The sequence below is a fragment of the Lepus europaeus genome, chromosome 1 (genome assembly GCF_033115175.1).
Source record: "Lepus europaeus isolate LE1 chromosome 1, mLepTim1.pri, whole genome shotgun sequence".
NCBI classification, from domain to species: domain Eukaryota; kingdom Metazoa; phylum Chordata; class Mammalia; order Lagomorpha; family Leporidae; genus Lepus; species Lepus europaeus.
This window is the reverse complement of record NC_084827.1, coordinates 101,912,517-101,940,011: the sequence shown is the minus strand read 5'-3', so window position 1 is coordinate 101,940,011 and position 27,495 is coordinate 101,912,517. Positions and strand designations below refer to the sequence as shown.

The following is a 27,495-nucleotide window of genomic DNA, read 5'->3' as shown; positions in this document are numbered from 1 at the left end:
TGGGGCACACACTGTGATCTGCAGCATGCCAATTCGAGTTTCTGCTAATGCTGAAATGAGCCTAAGGAGAAGGCAGTTGAAAGTGTTGGAGAAGGGTCTACAGTCTGGTGTCTGTTTTTCTGCACATAGCCTTCTTTTTTTTTTTTTTTTTTTCATTATGCAACTTGTATGAAAAAATTGACAAGTCAAAATGAACTATACACAAATTTGATAAAATAGAGTTTTAAATTTATTTTAAAATTTTATTTTATAGACTATTTTCTTTTTCAAGGATCTTCTACTTTAATTAATTAATTTGTTACTTATTTGAAAGAGAGAAAGAAAGAGAGAAACACAGAGAGAGAGATACACACAAACACACACAGATGACAAAGAAGTCTGGCTAATTCACTTTCCAAATAGCTCCAAGTCTTGGGGTCGAGTCAGCCCAAAGCCATGACTCAGAAATATAGCCAGTCTCCCACAAGGACAGCAGAGACCAACTTCTAGAACACTCTGCTGACTCCCAGAGTGCATTGCAATGGAAGCACAAATCAGACATTGTATTACAGGATGTGAATGTTCCTGAGTGGCTTCTGAACTGCTGTGCCAGACGTCTGTCCCTTAAACAGTATTTCTTCTCACATACACTTATTCAGCTATTCAGCAGTGGTCTTGTTGCTAATCATTGTCATTGTCTCATTATCTCCCTTGCCAGGGGTCTTGTGTTTGCTTTTCCTTCCGCCTGACCTATCTATCTATGTGACTTTTTCCTTCAGCTCCTTCACATCTTTTTCTTTCTTTTTTTTTTTTTACAGGCAGAGTGGACAGTGAGAGAGAGACAGAGAGAAAGGTCTTCCTTTGCCGTTGGTTCACCCTCCAATGGCCTCCGCGGTAGGCGCGCTGCGGCTGGCGCACTGCGCTGATCCGATGGGAGGAGCCAGGTGCTTCTCCTGGTCTCCCATGGGGTGCAGGGCCCAAGCACTTGGGCCATCCTCCACTGCACTCCCGGGCCACAGCAGAGAGCTGGCCTGGAAGAGGGGCTACCGGGACAGAATCCGGTGCCCCGACCGGGACTAAAACCTGGTGTGTTGGCGCCACAAGGCGGAGGATTAGCCTAGTGAGCCGCGGCGCCGGCCTCCTTCAGATCTTTATATATCACCTTTGTAATGAGATTTTTCCAAGACATCATTGTAAAATTGCAACCCTAACCCTGGCCCCACACTCAGTCTTTCTTCTCTGGTTTTTCTCAACACTTACTAGTTCCTGTGGTTGCCAGCCTCTGTGATGACCACATACTCTTGTGTAGACCACTCCCACATATAATAGGGCTGACCTGCGTAATTGGGATGGCTGATTTTATGTGTCAGCTTGACAAGGCTTAAGAATGCCTGCAAGACTAATAAAGCATTATTTCTGGATGTGTCTGTGAGGATGTCTCCGAAAGAGATTAGCATTCAAGTCAGAGAGGCTCCGTAAAGAAATTCCACCCTTATCAGTGTGGGCAGGCATTATCTATATAGTCACTTGAGGTGCTGGGTAAACCCCCAGGCTGCCAGGTTCACTCTCTCTGCCTCAGTGGAGACATCCATCTTCTCTTGCCCTTGGGCATCATTGCTCCTAGTTCTTGGGCTTTTAAGAACAGAGCAGGAAATGATGCCTTACATAATCCAGTGAGGCACATAATCCAGTGAGGCATCTTGCTTGCATCTTGCTCTGGTTTGAATCACTAACTCTGGGAGAAGCCACCTGCCATGTCATAGGGACCCTCAGGCACCCCTGTGGATGAGTCCATATGGTTAGAAACTGAGGCCTCACCATGCGTCTGAGTGAACTTTTTGCTGGCGGATCCTCCAGTCCCACTTCAGTTTTTAGGTTCTGCAGCTCTGGCCAACATGTTGAATACAACTTCATGTCAGACCCCAAGCCAGAATCACCCAGCTAAGCAGCTGCTTCCAAATTCCTGACCTAGAGAAACTGGGAGATAATAGGTCTCATTTTAAGCTGTTAATTTGTTACATACCAATAGACCACTTGTACACCATCTAACATACAATTTTGCTTCTTTACCTTGCTTTTGTGTATCTACTTTAACTAGAATATAAGCTCCAGGAAGGCAGCAATTTCTTTTTGTTTACTGTGGAATCCTGGCACCCTGGAACAATTTTCTCATCACTCTCCCTCAGATAGGTACTAGTATTATCCTCATTTTACAAATACAGGAAATTGAGGCATAGTAAAATTACATAACAACCAAAGATCATGTTGTCCAAACCAGACTTTATTTCACAGTCTAATATACTTAACCACAGCCTTGTACTGCCATACATTTATTCATGTTATCCTGTGGCATGATTTAAGATAGGAGGATACTTTTTATTAAGGGTGCAGTTAGGGGCTGGCACTGTGGCTTAGTGGGTAAAGCCACTGTCTACAGTGCTGCCATCCCATATGGGTGCCGGTTCAAGGCCTGGCTGCTCCACTTTCAATCCAGCTCTGTGCCATGGCCTGGGAAAGCAACAGCAGATAGCCCAAGTCCTTGAACCTCTGCACCTGTGTGGGAGACCCAGAAGAAGCTCCTGGCACCGGGCTTTGGATCGGCGCAGCTCTGGCCATTGCAGCCATTTGGGGAGTGAACCAGTGGATTGAAGACCTCTCTTTCTCTCTCTACCTCTGCCTCTCTGTAACTCGGCCTTTCAAATCAATAAATATATCTGTTTTAAAAAAGGGGGAGGTGAACGTCGTCTCTTTTGTCATACAGTTAACAGTCCAATTAGGAAAACAAAACAAGTCAGCTACTCTGTAGAGCAGGGTGTGATGAGGGCTATATGAATGTATTTGTGTCACCAGAGAACAACACAGCCTCTTTCCAAGAAGAATGGCTACCTATGGGTCTTATGCATAGTTCCTATGGTTTGCGATATATTGTGAATACTACCCTAGGCAAAATAAGGATAATTTCCTAAATCAGAAGCTGAGAAGGAATTGCCAAGAAAGAAGAACAAACCTGAAAGCACTTTACTACTTAAAAACATACTACAAAGCTGTAGTGACCAAAGCAGCTTGCTGCTGGCATGAAAACAGGCTCATTCAATAAGTAGAACAAAACAGAATCCAGAAATAAATCCTCACATTTACAGCCAACTGATTTTTTTTTTTTTTTTTTTTTTTTTGGACAGGCAGAGTGGACAGTGAGAGAGAGACAGAGAGAAAGGTCTTCCTTTGCCGTTGGTTCACCCTCCAATGGCCTCCGCGGCTGGTGCACTTTGACCAGCGCACCGCGCTGATCCGATGGCAGGAGCCAGGTGCTTTTCCTGGTCTCCCATGCGGGTGCAGGGCCCAAGCACTTGGGCCATCCTCCACTGCACTCCCGGGCCACAGCAGAGAGCTGTCCTGGAAGAGGGGCAACCGGGACAGAATCCGGCGCCCCGACCGGGACTAGAACCTGGTGTGCTGGTGTCACAAGGCGGAGGATTAGCCTATTGAGCCACAGCGCCGGCCCAGCCAACTGATTTTTAAATTTTGAGAGAGAGAGAAACTTACAGATCTCCAGTTTGCTAGATCACTCCCCAAATACTTCAACAGCTACATGAGTGGCAGAGACCCATTTTCTTAAGCCATCAGCTGCTGCTTCACAGGGTGTGCATTAGCCAGGAGCTGGGATTAGGGTGGGACCTTGACATGAACCAAGCATTATGATCTAGGATTCGGATATGCCAACCAGCATCTTAACCTCTACAGTAGCAGATGCCCACCCCAGCCAGCTGATTTTCAGCAGGCAGCAAGTGTATACATTGAAGAAAGAGAAATCTCTTCAGTAAATCATGCTGGGAAAATTGAGTACCCATATTCACAAGAAAGATAACAGACCCCTATCTCTTACCATAAACAAAATGGATCAAAGACTTAAGTATAAAATCTGAAACTTTGAAACTGCATTAAGAAAATATGTAAAAACATTACCAGCCATTGATCTGGGAGAAGGTTTTTTTTTAATACGATCCCAAAACACAGGATACAAAAGTTGACAAATGGGATTACATCAAAACCAAAAGTTTCTGTAAAGTAAAGCAAAGCAAACTAAAGAGACAGCATACAGAATGAGAGAAAATATTTGCAAACTATTCAAACAATAAGATGAATTTTTGAGATATTAAAAAAAGAACTCAAAAGTAAAAAGAAAAATGCAATTAAAAGGAGAAAATAACTTGAAGATATTGTAACCCCAGTTAGAGCTATTATCAAAAGTAACAAATGGAGGCTGGCACTGTGGCATAGCAGTCAAGCCACTGTCTGCAGTGCCGGCATCCCATATGGGCACCAGTTCAAGCCCTGGCTGCTCCACTTCCAATCCTGCTCTGTGCTGTGGCCTGGGAAAGCAGTAGAAGACGGCCCAAGTCCTTGGGCCCCTGAACCCACGTGGGAGACCCAGAAGAGGCTTCTGGCTCCCGGCTCCAGATCAGCACAGCTCTGGCCATTGAGGCCAATTCGGGAGTGAAGCAGTGTATGGAAGTCAGTCTCTCTCTCTCTCTCTCTCTCTCTCTCTGCCTTTCCTTCTCTGTGTAACTCTGACTTTCAAACAAGTAAATAAATTTTTTAAAAAAAAGTAACAAATGCTGGCAAGGATGGGGATAAAGCCACTATGGAAGTCAGTCTGGAGATTCCTCAGAAACCTGAATATAACCCTACCATACAACCCAGCCATCCCACTGCTTGGAATTTACCCAAAGGAAATTAAATTGGCAAACAAAAAAGTTGTCTGCACCTTAATGTTTACTGCAGCTCAATTCACAATAGCTAAGACCTGGAATCAACCCAAATGCCCATCAACAGTAGACTGGATAAATAAATTATGGGACATGTACTCTATAGAATACTATACAACAGTAAAAAACAGTGAAATCCAGTCATTTGCAACAAAATGGAGGAATCTGGAAAACATGCTGAGTGAATTAAGCCAGTCCCAAAGGGACAAATATCATATGTTCTCCCTGATTGGTGACAACTAACCGAGCACCAAAAAGGAAACCTGGTGAAGTGAAATGGACATTATGAGAAACAGTGACTTGATCAGCCCTTGTCCTGACTGTTGATGTACAATTTAATACTTTATCCCTTTTAGTATTTTTTTTTGTTCTACTTAATACTATTGGTTGAACTCTGTAATTAACACACAGTTATTCTTAGGTGTTTAAATTTAACTGAAAAGTGATCCCTGTTAAATATAAGAGTGGGATTAAGAGATGGAGGAGATGTACAATTTGGGACATGCTCAATCGGACTTGCCCCAAATGGTGGAGTTAGAAGTGTGCCAGGGGATTCCAATACAATTCCATCAAGGTGGCATGTACCAATGCCATCTCACTAGTCCAGGTGATCAATTTCAGTTCACAGTTGATCACAAAGATAGGTCTAAGAGTCAAAGGGATCACACAAACAAGACTAGTGTCTGCTAATACTAACTGATAGAATCAAAAAGGGAGAGAACGATCCAACATGGGAAGCGGGATACACAGCATACTCACAGAATAGCAGATGTCCTAAATAGCACTCTGGCCTCAGAATCAGCCCTTAAGGCATTCAGATCTGGCTGAAGATTATTCTTATCCATTGTATATATATGTATTGAAGTGCCACACTGTACTCCTTAAATATATATTATCACTATCTGTCATATATACATATATACTGAGCATATATATATACACACACATATATATATATATGGGGGGGGGAGGTATTTAGTCTCATTTTAAGATGCCTGCATCCCATACCAGAGTACCAGGACTATTGAGAGGGTAGATTTTTTTTTCTTTTCTTTTTCTTTCTTTCTTTTTTTTTTTTTTTTTTTTTTAGTTTATTTGAGACAGAGAACTCCCATTAGTTGGTTCACTCCCTGAGTGTCTTTAACCTGGTAACTGAGTTCTCACACATAGGGCAATAGAATGTCCAGTGGAAGTTCAGAGCAACCAGAGACTCAGGAGGGTAAATGTTGCACACTTCACTGAGAATTGATGTATGAGCTGCCACTGAAACAAGAGTGAGCGTGGATCAGTAGCTTAGAGGTCAGAAATCATTTTAATGTAAAAGGCATAAAAACTACAAGTGTACAAAGAAGTAATGTAAAAATTTTGCTTAAGTGTTGATAATTTTTGTGTGTGCTTATTAGGCTTTATTTCATACAAACTATTTTAAACATTACTCATTTTTGGTATATTCTTTTGTCTATAGCACTGACTAGGAATAATACAAGAAAGCATTTCTCAACCCATGGTTCAGGAACTTCAATGATTTTAAAAGTGTTTCTGCTGTTGTTAAATATGGTAATGGAGACTGTTTCCATTTTATTTTATTTTCTCAGTTCCATAAGACTGAAGAAAAAAGAGCAACATAAGGAATCAAAAGAAAATAGGAACGGTGGGAATTTGGCTTAGAGGTTTAAGGTGCCACTTGGGACTCCTGCATCTGCTATAAGATTACCTGAATTTGAGTCCTGGCTCTTCTCTCCTGCTACTGCACACCCAGGAAGGCAGCAAGTGATGGTCCAAGGATTTGGATCCCTGCCAGCCAAATGGGAAAACTGAATTGAGTTCCCGACTTCTGGGTTTGTCAGGCCTAGCCTTTGCTGTTGCGTGTATTTCAGGAGTGAACTAGCAGATGAGCATTCTCTCTCATTTGGTGTTTCTCTAATAATTAAAATAAGCGTTGTTTTTTTTTTTAAGTAGAAAGGAAAAAAGTAAAATAATAGTCAAAGCTTGCACTTCAGATTTTCTGCCTTTATCACATTCACTTTCAGTTACATTCTGGAAATGCTTGTTTTTGCTAACCTGTCCCAATATATAACATTTTCTTGAGATAGGGAGGCAATAGGGGGAGAAACTTGCCTTCATATACTGTATGCTTTATGATATTCCCTCTTTCTGGGCTCTTTCTGTATGGCAAACTCTCATTAGTGAAATGTACACGTTTACATTTTAAAAAATGGTTTTATGCACCCCATGGGAGACCAGGAGAAGCACCTGGCTCCTGCCATCGGAACAGCGCGGTGCGCCGGCCGCAGCGCGCTACCGCGGCGGCCATTGGAGGGTGAACCAACGGCACAAAGGAAGACCTTTCTCTCTGTCTCTCTCTCTCTCACTGTCCACTCTGCCTGTCAAAAAAAAAAAAAAAGAAGAAGAAAAAAAAAATGTTTTTTTTTTATTTGAAAGAATGACAAAGAGGGAGAGACAAAGATTTTCCATCTTCTGGTTCACTCCTCAAATGATCACACTGGCAGGGCTGGGCCAGGTAAAAGCCAGAAGCGTGGCACTCCAACCAGATCTCCCGTATGGGTGGCATGAGCCCAGGTACTTGGGCCATCTGCTGCTGCTTTTCCATTCTTGATGATGGGGCCTCATAGCCTAATCACCTCTTAATATTTATTATTTGAAAGTCAGCATTACACAGAGGAGAGGTCTTCCATCTGATGGTTCACTCCCCAGATGGCCATAACGGCCGGAGCTGGGCTGATCCGAAGCCAGGAAGGAGCCAGGAGCTTCTTCCCAGTCTCCCACGTGGATGCAGGGGACCAAGGACTTGGGTCATCTTCTGCTTTCCCGTGCCATAGCAGAGAGCTGGACAGGAAGTGGAACAGCTGGGTTGAGAACCGGCCTCCATATGGATGCCGGCGCTTCAGGCCAGGGCATTAACCCATTGTGCCACAGTGCCAGCCCCAAGCATAATCACCTCTTAAATGCCCCACACCATCTCCTAATATGTTACAGTGGCAATTATCTTTCCATGTAAGTTTTGGAGGGGGTTTCTCAAACTACAGCAGGCAGTAATCCACTTCTAGATGAGAATACATACATAGAATTTTCATAGTAACATTCATTGTAATGGTCATGAACTAGAAACTACCTCAAGTATTTAATAGAATGGACACATTTATAGAATAGCAGATAGCAATGAGAGAAAAAACCAGCAAGTACTCACTAACTATACCTTGAAAAAAGGATATATTGGGTATGATTATATTACTGTAAAGTTCAAAACAGTTAGAACTAATCTGGAGTGTTAGAAGTTAGGATGGTGATTACCTTTGGAAGGGAGTGGTGACCAAAAAAGGATCTGTGTTTTGTTTTCTTCATTTGTTGATTACTATATGGGTATGTCCATTTTATGAAAGTACACCAGGCTATTTGTTTATGACATGTGCATTAGCCTATTGAGCTGCGGCGCCGGCCTGGATGCTCCACTTATGATCCACCTTCTTGCCAATGAACCTGGGAAAGAAGCGGAAGATGGCCCAAATACTTGGACCCTTGACACCACATGGGAAACCTGGATGGTGTTCTGGGCTCCTGGCTTCAACTTGGCCCAGCCCTGGCCGTTTTGGCCATCTGGGAGTGAACCAACGGATGAAAGATTCTGTCTCTCTGTCACTCTTTCCTTTCAAATAAATAAAATATATTTTTGAAGATAAAGTTTGCCTTTTAAACAATATACCAGTAAAGGCATTAGATTCAGCAGCAGGTGAATTTAGTTGTGTTGTGAATTCAGAGTATTGTATATTCAGATATAAGAAACTTAAGATGCTTCAAGGAAGAAGTGATGGATCCTGTAGAGGAAAGGGATTAAGATGCTGAACAGGTGATAATTAAGGTACTTAAAAATGAAGAAAAAGACTCAGCAAAATATTTTAAGTCCCTATTATAGTATAAGAGCTATCTGAGGTATTGGGGTTCCCAAGAGCAATAAGATTCAGTCCTTATTTTCAGAGTGCTCACTGTCTAGGGGAGAAAGATACCAGGAATCAAGGTGGTTACTCAAAGCTCCGTATTTGGAGTTCTTTACCCTGGGAACTGTGCTGTACAGTTTTGCAGCATTTCTCCTAATTTTTATAATGACCCAGTGAGATAGATACAGGTATTATACCTTTATTCATGAGGAAACACAAGAAATAACATATACTATCCAAGGTCTCACCATCAAGACACAAACCCAAATCTGTCTCACTTCAAAGCTGTGTACTTCCTGGTCATTCACCACTGATGATAGCTTTGGAGAGAGAACTGTATGGTGTCGCTTCAGGCAAAAGCTGAAGTAAATTCAAGTGGTGAGTTCTTGGACAAGGTGTAGAGACAGAGGTCTGGACTTCAAAGGATAAACAGAACATTTGATGATCTGTTAGTGGATTCGAAGAAATGGAAATTGTTCCTCTGAGTAAAGGCCAGGCTTTCAAAGAAGGTGGCAGAAATGTATAGTGCACCTGAGATGGCTGAGTGCTTTTCTCAGGAAGAGGATACGAGGATGCAGCTGCTTCATGCACAGGTTTTGGATTAAGAGCCTTGTTTTCAGGGTGTTTGAATCTACCTCCTTAATCTTTTTGAACTTTCTTGTGTTATGAATATTGGAAAATTATTGCCCATTTTGTTTACTTATTTGGAGGGCAGAGAGAGAAACAGAGAAAGCTCCCATCTTCTGATTCACTTCCTAAATGCCCACAATGTCCAGAGGTAGTCCACACCAAAGCCAGGTAGTGGGAATTCAATTTAAGTATCCCAGGTAGGTGACAGGAACTTTGAGCCATCACCTCTGCCTCTCAGAGTCCACATTAGCAGGAAGCTGGAGTCAGGAAACAGAGTTGGTAATGGTAGGTATGGAACTCAGGTACTCCAATGTGGTGTGGTCATCTTATCCCACTAAGCTAAATACCCACCATAAATACCCATTCTGCGCATTCCATTTTATAGCTAGGTTTTCTTCCTTATTATTTAATTGTGAACATTTTCCCAAAGAAAGTGCTTGTTACCAAAATGTCTCTATTTGGCTAATCTTTATGCCACCATACTGTGAGAGTTCTGGGTACTTGCCAGATTTTAAGCCAATGTAATCATACATATAATGCAAGTGTTTTCATAAAACTGCAGGAAAGCAAAACACCTACAAATGAAGTAAATTGTATCTTGGGCCATCTACACTTACCCCAGTACATCTTGGATAGTTTAGCCACTAAATGTGGTAGAGTGAGATCAGAGAAAGCTCACATTTCACACTGTGGCATAATCTTTTTTAAAGATTTATTTATTTATTTGAAAGTCAGAATTACACAGAGAGAGGAGAGGCAGAGAGAGAGAAAGAGAAAGGTCTTCCATCCGATGGTTTACTCCCCAGTTGGCTGCAATGGCCAGAACTGCACTGATCCGAAGTCAGGAGCCAGGAGCCCCCTCTAGGTCTCCCATGTGGGTGCAGGGGTGCAAGGACTTGGGCCATCTTCTACTGCTTTCCCAGGCCACAGCAGAGAGCTGGATTGGAAGAGGGGCAACCGGCGACTATATGCTTCAGGCCAGGGTGTTAACCTGCTGCGCCACAATGCCGGCCCTTCTGGCATAATTTTAAGTGGCATGTTGTATTGATTACATTATTGGTCCAGCTACTATAAAAGTGATCTGAATTAACAATAGCTTAACAGTATAGTTTATTTTTCTCTCTCATTATGATCTGAGTTGATATGACTGCTCCACCTAGGATTCTTCCCCTTTTGTTGTCCTGTTATTCTGAGAATGTTTCAGTGCCCACACAATTAAAAGTGGTTAATACAGTTTAACCAGTAGGAAAGGAGAAGTGTGGTGTAAGGAGTATGTGCTTTCCTTTGAAAGGCAAGATCTGTATGATGAACATTTTGTTTCTGCTAACACCTCATTATCCAGAAATTCCCACAGGACTGGGAAATCATCTAACTTGGTGGCCTTGTGCTCTGTGCTGTGAGAAACCGAAGTCAAGCGCTAGCAATAACTATTCTGAGCTTAGTAAAACCAAGAGTATCAGGAAATTTAGATTAACATAGCTGATTGGTATATTCTGATCTTTGTAATAGGGCATGCTTCTACTTGCTTTTTATTATTATTATTATTATTATTATTATTAAAGTTATAATATAGACAGAGCTTAAACACCAAAATGTAGGGCTGGTGTCAGGGCCAGTGTGTGGCACAGCAGGTGTAGCCTCTGCTTTTGGCTGTGGCATCCCATATCAGAGTGACAGTTCAAGTCCTGTCTGCTCCACTTCTGATCCAACTTCCTGCTAATGTGCCTGGGAAGGCAGTAGATGATGACTCAAGCACTTGGGCATCCTCACCCATGTGGGAGACCCAGGTGGAGTTCCTAATTTCTGGCTTCAGCCTTACACAATGCTGGCTGTTGTAGGATTTGGAGACTGAACCAGCAGATGGAAAATGTCTTTCCCTCTCTGTTGCTCTACTTTTCAAATAAATAAGCAAGTTTTTTTTAAAATGAAATAAAACTATGTAGGTAAAATCACTGAGATAGGTAAGAGCACTAAGATTTTGTCTGTATAAACCTAAGAGAATATGGAAGCTTAATTCTTTGTGCTCCATTATTCACTGGGATTAAGTTAAATCCTCTTCTGCTTCCTCTTTTTTTTTTGCCAGTGAAATTAAGCTCTTGCATACCTATGCTTATAAACTATTAAAAATTCCAGGGATCGGCATTGTGGCAGACTACGTAAAGCTGCCACCTGCTACTCCTGCATCCCATATGGCCACCAGTTCATGTCTCATTCGCTCCACTTCCAATCCCTACTGATGGTCTGGGAAAAGCAGCAGAAGATGGCCCAAGTGCTTGGGCCTCTTCCACCCACCAGGGGAACCCGAATGAAGCTCTTGACTCCTGGCTTTGGCCTGGCTTAGCCCTGGCCATTGTAGCTGTCTAGGGAGTAAACCAGCGGATGGAAGATCTCTCTCTCTGTCTCTGTCTCTTTCCCTCTCTCTAATGGCTCTGACTTCCAAGTAAATAAATAATTTTTTTAAAAAAAATTCCAGATTGTTTGCTTAAAAATGCACATCATCCTAATGAACAAAAGACAACCAAGGTAGAAATGATGGAGACACCCTCTGCCTTACTCAGCAGAGGAAGAGTTCAGTGACAGGAGTAAGTTGAAGAGTCTCCTTTGATGAGGTGTTAAGGACATTCACCAGAACACCAGCCTTACTTTTCTGAGCTGTGTGAAAGTATCTGACGATTCATAATCTAACAACTTGTTCCCCTCTCTGTTCTTTGGGGTATCACTTGAAGGAAAGACCTTCTAAAACTCTCAGACCTTTGAAATGATACACTGCAAAGACAACCTTCAAAGAGAAGCCTGGAATTCTGATGGTCTCTCTTCCTTGTTTGTTTCTTTGGTAAGAGGGCTGTAATTTATGTATCTGAATTCCTAAAAAAAAAAAAAAACTTATTTGAGTCCGTAGCTTTGCTCTGTCTGGTCAGAATAGAGTCATTTCCACATTTCTCTTTTCCACAAGTATAATGGATAGAGACAAGTTTGCATTACACTGATTTCTTGTTTTAACAACGATTTAACAAGGGAAACTGCGTTTTTGTGTGTGGGGAAATTTAGTGTCTAATGTCCTTATCTTCAGGAATTTATGTAGTTCCTACTCTGAAGTTAATGAATGGTGTTTTTCTGTTTCCATGTAGACTGTCCTTCTTCCATCTGGGTTCAGTTCCAAGACAACTGTTACATCTTTCTTCAAGAAGCCAATCAAGTAGAAAGCATAGAGGATGCCAGAAACCAGTGTACTCATTATGGTAAGGGAATTTCTCTTCTTTGTTTTTTCCCCAGTTAGTTACTGATGTTCACTGATTTCTTTTTAAAAATAGTTCTCATATCTCACTTTAAGTTTGGTCCTTAAAATTAATGTAGAACTTTTGTTCTACAACACAAGCCACAAGCAGAGAGAGAGAGGGAATATATCATCTACTGGTTCATTCCCTAAGTGGCTGCAACGGCTGGAGCTGGACCGGGCCAAAAAGTCAGACTAGGGTTGGTATACTGCTATGTATAAAAAAAAAGCATAAGAAATACTAGAATATTTATATTTGGATAAAATCTTCACCATCATATAAAATCATATCTTTTTCTAAAAAAGATTTTTTTTTTTTTTTGACAGGCAGAGTGGACAGTGAGAGAGAGAGAGAGGCAGAGAGAAAGGTCTTCCTTTGCCGTTGGTTCACCCTCTAATGGCCGCCGCGGTAGCGCGCTGCGGCCGGCGCACCGCGCTGTTCCGATGGCAGGAGCCAGGTGCTTCTCCTGGTCTCCCATGGGGTGCAGGGCCCAAGCACTTGGGCCATCCTCCACTGCACTCCCGGGCCACCGCAGAGAGCTGGCCTGGAAGAGGGGCAACTGGGACAGGATCGGTGCCCCAACCGGGACTAGAACCCGGTGTGCCGGCGCCGCAAGGCGGAGGATTAGCCTGTTGAGCCACGGCGCCGGCCAAAGATTTATTTTTTTGAAAGGAAGTTACAGAGAAAGAGAGAGAGAGCTTCCATCTGCTGGTTCATTCCCCAGATGGCTACATTGGCCAGGACTGGATCAGGCCAAAGCCAGGAGCCAGGAGTTTCTTCCAGGTCTCCCACATGGATGGCAGGGGTCTAGATACTTGGGTCATCCTCTGCTACCTTCCCAGACCAGTAGTGGGGAGCTGGATCAGAAGTGCAGCAGCTGGGACTCAAACCGGTGCCCAAATTGGATACTGGCATACCTGGTAGTGGCTTTACCCACCATGCCACAATGCCAGCCCTACAAAATCATATCTTAAAACTACCATTTGGCTACAGAAAATAACTGTATATAAATATTCCCAGTACTTTGTGCCAATTTATTTGATGTGCTAATGTATTTATTTATTCCTTTTAATTATTCATGGGGCTTGCACTGTGGCACAACTGGTAAAGTCAACGCCTTCAGTGCTGGCAACCCATTTGGGCGCGGATTGAGTTCCAGCTGCTCCACTTCCAGTCCAGCTCTGCTATGACCAGGAAAGCATAGAAAATGGTGCAAGTCCTTGGGCCCCTACACCCACGTTGGAGACCTGGAAGAAGCTCCTGGCTCCTTGTTCCTGGCTTTGGATCAGCACAGCTCCCGCTGTTGTGGCCATTTGGGGAGTGAAGCAGCAGATGGAAGACCTCTCTCTCTCTCTCTCTCTCTCTGCCTCTGCCTCTGTCTCTGCCTCTGCCTCTCTGTACTCTGCCTTTCAAATAAATAAATCTTTCAAAAAATATTACTCATTTGAGAATGTAATTATGAGATGCTAAAATTTTTCTTATTTTGTAACATTTACTTTTTCTGGTATATAAGCCATGCCACTAGGCATAAAGAGAATTAAAGACCCAAATTGAATCGTAGTAGATAATGTCACTGGTAGTGCCTTGTAAAAAAGAAAGAAAAAGTTTTCCTGAGCACTTGGCATTCTTTGGGGATTTATGCTGTTGTTTGTTCAAGAAAGTAAAAGTGTGTCTTATTTGCCTGACATCACAATTTGAGTCTATAAGTATTTAATTAGATTACAGTGTCAAAAATCATTAAAGTTCCATTGGTTGCCACAAGGTCAGAGAACAGGATACAAAAACCACCTCAATTCTAGATACAAAAGCCTAAATTATAATCTGGTTATATACGAGGGTACTTCAAAAAGTTCATGGAAGTGTATTATCAAAAATCTATGCATGGATTTTAGAATCTTACTACAACAAAAATAAACTTCTATTTTGATTACATTTCCTATGAACTTTTGAAGGACCATCTTACTTCCCTTGAGGATTTCCCCAGAATAGCAATTTGATCACATTTCACAATTAAGTACTACGGTAAAACAGATTAAAATCGCTATGACATTTAACAGACAAGAGGTAATAGCAGCTGGAACTGATTAAAAAAAATCATAGCATTTTTAAAAAATAGAGAACTGACCCAGAGAAAGAACCTTGCTGAATTCTGACTTTGGACTAATTAAAATATTAAGTATTTTAAAGGTCAATCTTATTTTGTAAAGATTCTTCCTGCACAATGCATGATCACTGTGGAACATTTAGATCACATAGGCAAATATTTCAAAAATAAAACAAAATCCACCCTAAATTCCAGTACCCTAAGTTAATGATTAACATTTTGATAACTATGCTTCTAGATTTTCTATGTAAAAGTATTTTAATAAATCTTTTTAAAAATAAAAATGGGATAACACTAGGCCCACTGTTTATAATCTGCATTTTTGCTTTAAAAGTGTCTCTCTATGGCAGCAAATAGAGAATATATATTTCCTAGTAACCGTATGTTATCCAGCTATCCAGCTGAACCTTAACTGATTAATTAGGACTCTTAACACTGGTTGTTCCAGTGTTTCAGTGTCACAACGTGATGATTGGGCCTGTTTGTGATTCGTGGACACAAATTTGTATTTGTGAACATGGGGTTAATAATTGTGTCTGTTTGAGTATAGAGCCAGTGATTACCAATTAGGAGGTAGTGATTACCATGAATTGTTAAGGATTGATGAGTCAAAGAATATGGGATTTTTAAAGTATTTTGCCAAATCCTCTCCAAGACTACTGATTTTTCACTCTGAATAACTTATTAGATCCTATTTTTCTACTCTGAAGGCCAGCACTATTTGATCTGCAATTCTGAAAGTCTACTTATTTCAATTTTTATCTTTTTACCAGTAAGATTGAGTTTTTCACACATTTTTAAAATTTCTTTTTATGAGGATGAATTGCCTTTTAACAGTCTGAGACCAATTTTTTTTCTTTATAGTAGAGCTATTAAAGTGTCTTCAGTTTGTGACTTTCTACTTAAACAGTACATGGTGTATATGGGGGAAATTTTTGGTACTAATGTTTTCTTTTCCCTTATTAAATTGGAGTTTTTATAGGTCTCTTTTTAAACATATTGTATGAATAATAATGCATAATTTTTGAGTAGCTCATGATTTTCATTGATTCTGGAATATGTTGGCTTTTTTCTCTTTAAAATAATTTCAGGAGCAGATATGATAAGCATACATAATGAAGAAGAAAATGCTTTTATACTAGATACTTTGAAAAAGCAATGGAAAGGCCCAGATGATATCCTACTAGGCATGTTTTATGACACAGATGGTAAGTGACATTTATCTTGTGAAACATGACTTCTTTCTTTTCCTTTCCTTACTATTAGTGGTAAGTCATGGCTTTTGGAATTTTTAATTCTCTATTTCAAATTCAGCTTGCCTGTGGCCTCTATTTACTGCATTTCAGTATGCACCTACTCGTACCATACCTTTTCCCTGAACAGCAGTGTTTCACAATGAGAGCCACAATTGAGCCTCTTTTCTGGATTAAAATGTGGTTCTAAGCTCACTGTTTTTGTAATATGGCATAGTAAAAAAATTAGTGTTATTGTCAGCAATTAATAGATGAATTATAAAAGCTATATTTATGTAAATGTGTTTAAAATCAGTATAAAAAACTAGAAACCACATATATGCATTTTCAAATGGAGTGAAATTACTAAAGTTACTATTAACATTTGAAATTTTTCTTGTCTTTTTGCCCATAAAAAATGCTTTTTACTTTACATACAGGGGATCTTTTTAAGAACTCTCTGAAACTAATGATTTGTGATGATTTTCCTATTCACATATATTCCCTTCCTAATTTTAATACTGCAAGTTTAGACCAGACATACTTTAGTAACATTCTCTTTAATCCTAGAACCTTTGCTTTGACACCTTTTTAAATTGTCTTCTTTCATTGTGAACATGTCATTTTTAATCTTTTTAAATTTAAATTCTAAATTTATTTCACTTCCAGTTGACATTATGCCCCCCTCTTCCCCGAAACCTCTTATTTAAAGTATGCAAACTTCATGCATTTCATAAATACAACTTTAGGAACATAGTGATTCTTCCCAACCTACCCACATTCCCACCCTTCATCCTCCTCCCTCTCCTATTCCCATTCTTATTTTTTACTAAGATCTATTTTCAATTAACTTTATCCACATATGATTTTCTCTATACTAAGTAAAGAGTTCAACAAATAGTATGAAAAAAGAAAAAATCATTCCTCAACAATCAAGACAAGGGCTGCTCAAAGTCATTGCATCTTGAAGTGTTAATTCCACTTCTATAGATTACTTTTAAGTGTGCTATTAGTTACCACAGACCAGGGAGAAATATGTTATTTGTCCTTTTGGGACTGGCTTATTTCACTAAGTCCTAATGTCTTCCAGTTTCATCCATTTTGTTAAAATGACAGGATTTCATTTTTTTTAACCATGGCATAATATTCCATATTGTACATATCTGATAATTTCTTTATCCAATCTTCAGATGACAGACATTTGGGTTGATTCCTTATCTTCTTGGCTATTGTGAACTGAGCTGCGATAAATGTGGTTGTACAGATAACTCTTTCATCTGCTGATTTCATTTCCATTGGGTAAATTCAATTTCTAGGAGTGGAATGGGGTGGGTCATATGGTAGGTTATATTCATATTTCTGAGGTATCTCCATATTGTCTTCCACATTGGATATACCAATTTATATTCCCAACAACTGTGGATTAGGGTACCTTTCCCCCCAAATCCTCACCAGCATTTGTTGTTTGTTGATTTCTGTATGAAAACCATTCTAATGGGGGTGAGGTGATACATCATGTGGTGTTGATTTGCATTTCACTGATGGCTAGTGATCCGGAACATTTTTTCAGGTGTCTGTTAGCAATGTAAATTTCCTCTTTTGAAAAATGTCTAAGTCCTTTCATAACTGGGTTGTTTGTTTTGTTGTTGTGGAGTTTCTTGATCTCTTTATATAATGTGGTTATTAATCCTTTATCAGTTGCATAGTTTGCAAATAATTTAACCTATTCTTTTGGTTGCCTCTTTTTGCTGAGTGTTTCTTTTGCAGTACAGAAGCTTCTCGATTTGATATAATCCTATTTGTCAATTTTGGCTTTAATTTCCTGTGCCTCTGGGGTCTTCCCAAGAACTCCTTGCCTATACCAATATCTTGCAGGGTTTCCTTAATGTTTTCTAATAATTTGATGGTATTGGATCATAGATTTAGGTTTTTGATTGATTTTTTTTGTCTTTTTTTAAAAATTTTATTTAATGAATATAAATTTCCAGTGTACAGCTTATGGATTACAATGGCTTCCCCTCCCATAACTTCCCTCCCAACCGCAACCCTCCCCTCTCCTGCTCCCTCTCCCCTTCCATTCACATCAAGATTCATTTTCAATTCTCTTTATATACAGAAGATCAATTTAGTATAAAGATTTCAACAGTTTGCACCCACATAGAAACACAAAGTGAAACATACTGTTTGAGTACTGGTTATAGCATTAAATCAAAATGTATAGCACATTAAGGACAGAGATCCCACATGAGGAGCAAGTGCACAGTGGCTCCTGTTGTTGACCCAACAAATTGACACTCTAGTTTATGGCGCCAGTAACCACCCTAGGCTGTCGTCATGAGTTGTCAAGGCTATGGAAGCCTTCCAAGTTTGCCGACTCTGATCATATTTAGACAAGGTCATAAAAGACAGAGTGAGGATAGTAACCAATGATCCTAAAAGTGGCATTTACCAGGTTTGAACAATTATACAGCATTAAGTGGGGAAGAGGACCATCAGTACACACAGGTTGGGAGTAGAGCCATTGGTGGTAGAGTAGAGGTTATGATTACAAAGGAATGAGGCCCAAGTGCACTAGACAGGGTCTAGAACAAAGGACAGAGTCATTATTAGAGGAGCTAAGAAAGGTGCTGTCTAAGCTACAAGTAAGTTTTCTGATTGAGAGGCAAATAGAACCTGATAGAAGGGGCTTGATAATAATCTGTTGGGCTTTAGACCTTGTAAGTTGAGAGGCCCAGACCTATCTATCTATCTCTTCACATGGGGTATATCCTAAGGGAGGTGTGAACCTCCTAGGGGAAGGTACTCTGTTGACTTTCATTACTTAGCTGGCCTGGGAGAAGAGCTGGCCAGGTAAAGGCAGGGGGCATCTCTAACAAGAAATTTACAGTTCTGCCTGCAATGTTGCTGACCCTACTTGGCCATACCCTCAGCTGCAGTGGACACTTTGGAAGTTGGGCTGAGTGAAGGGCTTTTCAGCTTAGAGCCAATAAGATCTGTGGCTCTGACCTGGGCATCCTTCGACTCCAGGGCAGGTCCATTTCCAGTGATCCAACTCTTGGCAGAGCTGCCAGGGCTCTTCACAAGCTGACTTCTGCTGAAGCCCAGGCTTACCACATCAAAAGCCAATGCAGTGAACTGGCCTGCTGGGTCTCCTTGAGGGTAGATCACTGTACAGATCAGCCATTAATAGTCCTGCCATCCATCGCTTCTGATGCCTAGCTTTCTTTTCCTCCTGGTTTGTGTTAAATCAGACCAGAGGATGCAAGTCAAGGGAGTGCCCGTGTCCCATCTCTAATCTTCGGTGGCCTGAACTACAAGTCTATAGTCACAGACATGTTCTGTAGTAGTTTTTCTAAGGTAGACAATGCCCATGAGGAAAATTATATTCTCACTTTAAAACTTTCTTTCCCTTTTGTCTGAAAGGGAGGTTTTTTCTACTTGCTGTTTACTTCGCTGATGGCAAAGTGATTCGTGCTATGAGATTATTATTTAAGTTCTTATTTTGGCTATGCTATTACAGAAAAATGTTAGCCATCTCCTTTATAAGGTCTAAAGATTAAATTGTGCATCCTACAGATTCCTTTATAATAGAATTAGTTTCCTACCTTGAGGAGAATAGAGAAATGAAAGAACAAGTTGGGCTTTGAATAGAGAAATGAGGGAGCAAGTCCTAGATCGCTTGCTGACAATAGCAGTATTACATGAATACTTAGCAAATAGTTTCAACCATTAGATAACAACTTAAGAAAACATTTACCAGAAGGTCCAATGCCTTCTATAAATTTTAAGAATCATGTACTTGGAAACACCTCTTAAATATCTAACATGGTGTAGTTTGTTTAACCAGTAAACTTAAGCACAACCATATAAAATGTTTTTAGTTTCTTTCTGACAACAAGTGTAAAACATATGATGCAGAGATTCAGGTCACACAAATTAAAATGTATCTTTGATTAATTTTAGCAGCTTAAATTTATGGACAATCTTATCTATAAGCCAATTAAAATAAAATTCTTAATAAAATTTTCCCATGTGGACATACAATATGTACACACATATAACATAACATAATAGACCAATATAGCAATTTTAATAATAGCTTTTAAAATCTTTAACTCTTTTTGTAGATTGCCAATTGATTTGAATTGCTTTTTGTTTTTAGTAACCTCAGTTAACCATACTTTCTCTCAGTTGGTACTGTTAATACATTATTGGCTTCAAGTGTTTACAGAGCCATCCCAAAGTACTGAATACAATAGAAGTGGCTGGAAACAGTCCATAGGAACCTATAGGAGGACAGCTAAACACAGAACCAACAACGCTTTAGTTTTATGAGCAGCAAATCATATATAACTGTGGATGACAAAAGACTTTAAGTCGCCATGTTTAAAATTATAAACTCATCAGCCAACAAGAGGCACTTGCTTACTTCACAGTATTTTTGAAAGCACCTGTAGGATTTTACAAGTATTTAACCCTTTAGGCCTCTGGGGCTTTCTCATTAAGATAACTATCATGTCTAGTAACACAAGATCATTAGACTTTTTAATTCTCAAACATTTGTATTAATAGAATTTTCCATTATAGAAATTTAAAATTTGGGCCGGCGCCGCGGCTCACTAGGCTAATCCTCCGCCTTGCGGCGCCGGCACACCGGGTTCTAGTCCCGGTCGGGGCACCGATCCTGTCCCGGTTGACCCTCTTCCAGGCCAAATCTCTGCTGTAGCCAGGGAGTGCAGTGGAGGATGGCCCAAGTGGTTGGGTCCTGCACCCCACGGGAGACCAGGAGAAGCACCTGGCTCCTGCCATCGGATCAACGCGGTGCGCTGGCCGCAGCGCACCTACCGCGGCGGCCATTGAGGGTAAACCAACTGCAAAAGGAAGACCTTTCTCTCAGTCTCTCTCTCTCACTGTCCACTCTGCCTGTCAAAAAAAAAAAAAAAAAAAAAAAAGAAAAGAAACTTAAAATTTGGTACCACGTCACATCTTGACAGTACTTCTAATATAATCCAAATAGCCTGATTAGTTGGAGTCTCTATAAGATGAGAGACATAGGTCCTTCGATTTTTTCAGTTGGGCCCAAACTGGAAAAACCAAAGTCCAAGATTTACTGGAAATTTTAGAGTCCAGATTGTTTGAAACTTTGATTTTTTGAATGCCTGTCAAGAATGCCAAGAAGGCTCAAAATCCAAAATATCTGGTTGAAATAAGATTCCTTAAAATCATGACATAACATAGACCAAATGTGATCATTGTTACAAGGTGATTATTCAAATCTTTGAAAATAAGCACATATTTAAATAACCCATAGCTCTTAATAAAAATTCAGCTGTTTTTGAACAATTAGAATTTAACAGACATCAAGAGAACATAGTAGATTACTTTAACACATTGCTTTAACAGTGCATCAGAGTTTAATTCTATGTCAAAGAGAAATTGAGCTTCCTGTGATCTTTTGCTGTGAGGTTTCCTTCCTTTACCTTGTTTCATATTGATGACCATGTTTCTGTGTTTCTGTGTGTAACACATTTTTAAGCATCTTTTGCAGGGCAGGACGAGTGGCAACAAATTCTTTCAATTTCTGTTTGCTATGAAAAGTCTTAATTTCACCTTCATTCACAAATGAGAGCTTTGCAGGATATAATATTCTGGGCTGGCAGTTTTTCTCTCTTAGTACCTGGTCTATGTCTCGCCATTCCCTTCTAGCTTGTCGGGTTTCTGATGAGAAGTCGGCTGTGAGTCTAATTGGAGATCCCCTGAGAGTAGTCTGACATTTCTCTCTTGCACATTTTAGAATCTTTTATTTATGTTTCACTGTGGTGAGTTTGATTACAACGTGTCATGGTGAGGATCTCTTTTGGTCATGTTTATTAGGGGTTCTATAAGCTTCCTGTACTAAGATACCTCTTTCCTTCTCCAAACCTGGGAAATTTTCTGCTAGTATGTCACTGAAAATGCCTTCTAATCCTTTCTCCCTCTCCATGCCTTCAGGAACTGCTAGAACCTGAATGTTAGGTTTTTTAATAGTATCCTGTAGATTCCCAACAATATTTTTTAGATTTCTAATTTCTTCTTCTTTTCTTTGGTTTGCCTGTTTCCTTTCCTGTTCTCTGTCTTCTAAGTCCGATATTCTCGCTTCTGCTTCGCCCATTCTGTTTTTAAGGCTCTCTAATGTGTTTGTCATTTGATCTATTGAATTCTTCATTTCATTATGATTTCTCGTCATTATCACAGTTTCTTGTTCTACTAGTTGTTTCATTTCATTTTGATTCCTCCTTAATATTTCATTTTCACGAGAGAGATTTTCTATCTTGTCCATTAAGGATTTCTGTAGTTCAAGAATTTGTTTTTGAGAACTTCTTAATGTTCTTATCAATTTTTTTGAGATCTGCTTCTTGCATTTCTTCGATCTTATCATCTTCATAATCTTGAATTGGGGTGTCTTTTTCATTTGGGGGCGTCATAGTGTCTTCCTTGTTCTTGTTACCTCGGTTTTTGCGTTTGTTGTTTGGCATGTTGGAGATATTTGGTTTCTTCACTGTGGTGTTTTTTCTTGTTACACTATGGCTCTATATTAAGTGGACTGTCTGCTTTCGGTGGAGCCTTAGAGGCTTGAGATGAGTGTGGCCTGAGAGCTGTGTTTGGTTCCTCAGGGTTGAGGGTGTGTCAAAGATGACACTCCCAGGTTAGGCGTGGTAAATCTCTCTTTCTTTCTTTCTTTTTTTTTTTTTTTTTTGATTCAAAAGGGAAGTAATTCCACACAGCTGAACCTAATTGGAGGTAGTTAGCAGGCGAATGATATACCCACAGGAGCCAGAGATTGGAAGCTCTTTCCCAAGGACCACACAGGGAATCTCTGCTGCCCTCAGTGTGGGCTCCAATTCTCCTGCAGTCTCCCACTGGGTTGCCAAGTTAGATCCTAATCTCCTGTTATTTCACCCCTCCCCCCCAGAGTCAGGTTTTTCTGCTAGGCTCAGGGCCGGTGCAGACCTGAGGTCGCCCTGCTTATGACATATGTCCAGAATGGCGCCTGCTCTTTGTCTTGCTTGCTTTTGAGAGGTGAGCGGAGAAAGAGAAACTTGTCTCCGTATCGGTCACTTTTTTTTTTTTTCCTCTCTCTCTTCTAGTTAGCCTGGTGAACTTTTCCCCACGGAGTTTCAAGCCTCGTTCCCTCTAGCCTCCTCTTTCCGCTTGCCCGCTGGTGTCTCAGGCTATTGAGGTTCGGCTCACCTCGCGTTCCAGTGCTGGTGTGTTGATTCTGCTGCTGGTGCCCAGAACTTGGGCTCCCACGCTCTCCACGCAAGTCCACTGTGAATCACTAGTTCCGGAAGAGTTTCCTCTGCTGTTTCTTCCCCTACTCTTCCTTGACCCTGCAGTATCTCCACTTTTATTAAACTGTGTCTTCCTGGACTATCAGTGTGCTCCCTTCCTATTCCGCTGTCTTGCAGCTCTCAGGTTTTTGATTGATTTTGAGTGAATTTTTGTGTAAGGTGTAAGATAGGGGTCTTGCTTCATACTTCTGCACGTGGAGATCTAGTTTTCCCAGTACCATTTGTTGAAGAGACTGTCCTTGCTCCAGTGATTGATTTTAGCTCCATTGTCAAAGATAAGTTAGTTGTAGATATATGAGTTGATTTCTGGACTTTCTGTTCTGTTCCATTGGTCTATCCATCTGGTTTTATGTGTACAAGGTTGTTTTGTTTATAATTGCCCTGTAATATAACTTGACATCTGGTAGTGTGATGCCTCTAGATTTTTTGTTGTGTATGATTGTGTTAGTTATTTAGGGTCTCCTGTGTTTCCATATGAATTTCAGCATCGTTTTTTTTTCTATATCTTAGAAGAATGTCCTTGGTATTTTGATTGGTATTGATTGAATCTGTAAATTGCTTTCAGTAGTATGGACATTTTGATGATATTGATTCCCCCAATCTATGAACATGGAAGATTTTTCCATTTTTATGTGTGTCGTCTTCTCTTTGATTCATTTGTAAATGTTTTGTAATTTTCATTGTAGAGACATTTGATATCCTCGGTTATATCTATTCCAAGGTATTTACCTTTTTTTTTGCAGCTATTGTGAATGGGATTGATCTTTCTCAGCCATGGCATTGTCTGTGTACACAAAGGCTATTATTGATTTTTGCATGTTAATTTTATATCTTGCCACTTTACCAAACTCTTTTATTAGTTCCAATGGCCTCTTCTGGATCCCCTATATATAAAGTCTTGTCATCTGCAAATAGGGATAGTTAGCTTCCTCCTTCCCAATTTGTATCTCTTTGATTTCTTTTTCTTGCCTAATGGCTCTGGCTAAAATGTCCGGGACTATATTGAATAGCAGTGGTGAGGAGGGCATCCTTTTCTGGTTCTGGATCTTAGTGAGAATGCTTCCAACTTTCCCCCATTCAATAGGACACTGCCCGTGGGTTTGTCATAAATTGCTTTGCGTGTGTTGAGGAATATTTCTTCTATACCCAATTTGCTTAAAGTTTTCACTATGAAAGGATGTTGTATTTTATCAAATGCTTTCTCTGCATCTATTGAGATAATCATATGGTTTTCATTCTTTAGTTTTCTAATGTGATATATTATATTCATTGATTTGCAAATGTTGAGCCATCTCTGCATCCAAGGGATAAATTCTACTTGGTCCGACTGAATGATCTTTCTGATGTGCTGTTGGGTTTGATTGGCTAGTATTTTGGTGAAAACGTTTGTGGCTATGTTCATCAGGGAAATTGGTCTGTAGTTTTCTTTTTCTGTTGTATCTTTTTCTGGTTTAGGAATTAAGGTGACACTGGCTTCAAAGAAAGAATTTGGGATTCCCTCCCTTTCAATTGTTTTTTAATAGCTTGAGAAGAATTAGAGTTAGTTCTTTAGATGTCTGGGAGAATTCAGCAGTGAAGCCATCCAGTCCTCGGCTTTCCTTTGTTGGGAGGGTCTTTATTACTGATTCAATTTCTGTCTTGGATATTTGGCTGTTTAGGTTTTCTGTGTCTTCCTGGTTCACCTTAGGTAGATTGTATGCGTCCAGGAATCTATCCATTTCCTCTAGGTTTCTTGATTCATTGGTATGTAGATTTTTGTAGTAATTCCTGATTATTCTTTTTATTTCTGTGGTATCTGCTTTTATATTTCCTTTTTCATATGTAATTTTATTGACTTGGGCCTTTTATTTTGGTTAGTTGGGGCCAGTGATATGTCAATTTTGTTTATTGTTTCACTGATCTTTTGTATTTTTTTTGTTTTCATTTTGTTTATTTTTCATAATTTTAATTACTTATTTTCTCCTACCAATTTGGGATTTGGTTTGTTTTGGTTTTTCTAAGACCTTGAGATGCACTGATAGCTCATTTATTTGGTGCCTGTCCAATTTCTTGATGTAGGCACTAATTGCTATAAACTTTCCTCTAACACTGCTTTTGCTGTATCTTATGTTGTTTAAAGTTATTTTATTTATTAGAGAGAGTTACAGAGAGAAGTAGAGACAGAGAGAGGTCTTCCATCTGCTGGTTCTCTCCCCAAATGGCCGCAATAGCCAGAGCTGAGCCGATCCGAAGGTAGGATCCAAGAGCTTCTTCCAGATCTCCCAAGAGAGTGCAGGGGCCCAAGGACTTGGACCATCCTCTGCTGCTTTCTCAGCTGCATCAGCCGGGACTTGGATTGGAAGTGGAGCAGCTGGGATTTGAACCAGTGCCTATATAGGGATGCTGGCGCTGCAGGCTGGGGCTTTAACACACTGCACCACAGCACTGGACCCTCCTATGTTTTGATATGTTGTACTGTCATCTTCATTCGTTTCCAGAAATTTATTTATTTTTTTGATTTCTATGACCCAGTGTTCATTCAGGAGCATGCTGTTCAGTCTCCATGTGTTTGCATATGTTCTAGAGATTCTTGAGTTGTTGATTTCCAGCTTCATTCCATGATGGTCAGAAAAGACGCATGGTATGATTTCAATTTTTTTGAATTTGCTGAGACTTGCTTTATGGCCTAGCATGTGATATATCCTAGAGAAAGTTCCATGCACTAGTGAGAAGAACATGTATTCTGCAAACTGTAGGATGAAAAGTTCTCTAGATATCCATTAGATCTATAATCTCAATTAACTCTGTTGTTTCCTTGCTGATTTTCTCTCTGGTTGATCTGTCCATTGCAGATTGAAGTAGGGTATTGAAGTCCCCCATTACTATTGTATTGGAGTCTGTGTCTCCCTTTAGATCCAGTAACTTTTCTTTTAAATAGCCAGGTGCCCTGTAATTAGGTGTATATACATTTATTATAGTCACATCTTCCTGTTGGGTTGATTCCTTAATCATTACATAGTGCCCTTCATCTCTTAACATTCTTCATATTAATGTCTATTTTGTCTGATATTTAGGATGGCTTCACCAGCTCTTTTTTGGTTTCTATTAGCATGGAATATCTTTTTCCATCCTTTCACTTTCAGTCTGTGTATCTTTGTTGGTGAGATGTTTCTTGTAGTCAGCAAATAGGTGGGTCTTGTTTTTAAATCCATTCAGCCACTCTGTATCTTTTAACTGGAGAGTTGAGGCCATTTGTATTCAATGTGACTATCAATAAGTAATGACCTGGCCCTGCCATTTTTCCATAAATATTCCTATTGTTTACTTAGGATTTCCTTTGTACTTTTACTGGGAGATTTTCTGCCTTCATGTTCTTTCATTCTTTTTTGTTGTTGTTTTTCCCCAGAAACCTTTTATTTTGGGAACACAAACTTCATGCTTTTCATAAATACAACTTTAGGAATATAGTGATTCTTCCCACTTTACCCATCCTCCCACCCACACCCTACCCCTCTCTCCTCCCTTGCCTGTTCCCATTCTTATTTTTTTACTAAGATCTACTTTCAATTAACTTTACACTCATAATTAACTCTATACTAAGTAAAGAGTTCAATAACATCAACAACAAAACTATTCTTCAACAGTTGAAACAAGGGCTGTTCAAAGTCATTGCATCTTGAAGTATTAATTTGACTTCAATAGATTACCTTTCAGGTACTCTAATAGTTATCACAGATCAGGGAGAATGTGTAGCATTTGTCCTTTTAGGACTGGCTTATTTCACTAAGTATTATGTTTTCTAGTTTCAACCATTTTGTTGCAAATTACAGAATTTCATTATTTTTTTAAACCACTATGTAGTATCACATTCTTTCATAGTGATGAGTATGTCTATGTTAAGCATCTTTTGTAATTCTGGATGAGTGGTGAAAATTTATTTCCATTTATCTTAGTTATGGAAGGTCTTTATTTCACCTTCATCCGTAAATAGGAGCTTTGCAGGGTACAGTATTCTTGATTAACATTTTTTTTTTTTCCTCTTAAGACAAACCTGTAGGGTAGGGTTTCTGATGAGAAGTCAGCTGTGAGTCTAATTGGAGACCCTCCCAAAGTAATCTTTCATTTCTCTCATGCATATTTTAGAATGTTTTATTTATTTCTTTTACTGTAGAGTTTGACTACAATATGTGGTGAAGATCTTTTCTGTTCATGTCTATTAATTCTGTGTGCTTCCTGTACTTGGACA

The 27,495-nt window shown here is 39.9% G+C and overlaps 1 protein-coding gene across 2 annotated transcripts in view; it reads left to right on the top strand.

Moving 5' to 3' along the window:
• LY75 (lymphocyte antigen 75) overlaps window positions 1–27,495 on the top strand; it is a 155,090-nt gene that overhangs the window by 118,382 nt on the left and 9,213 nt on the right. For both annotated transcript variants that reach the window (XM_062187232.1, XM_062187230.1), the window contains 2 exons: window positions 12,457–12,567; window positions 15,799–15,915. In XM_062187232.1, coding sequence (XP_062043216.1) covers window positions 12,457–12,567; window positions 15,799–15,915 — 228 coding nt within the window. The remainder of the gene's footprint in view (window positions 1–12,456; window positions 12,568–15,798; window positions 15,916–27,495) is intronic.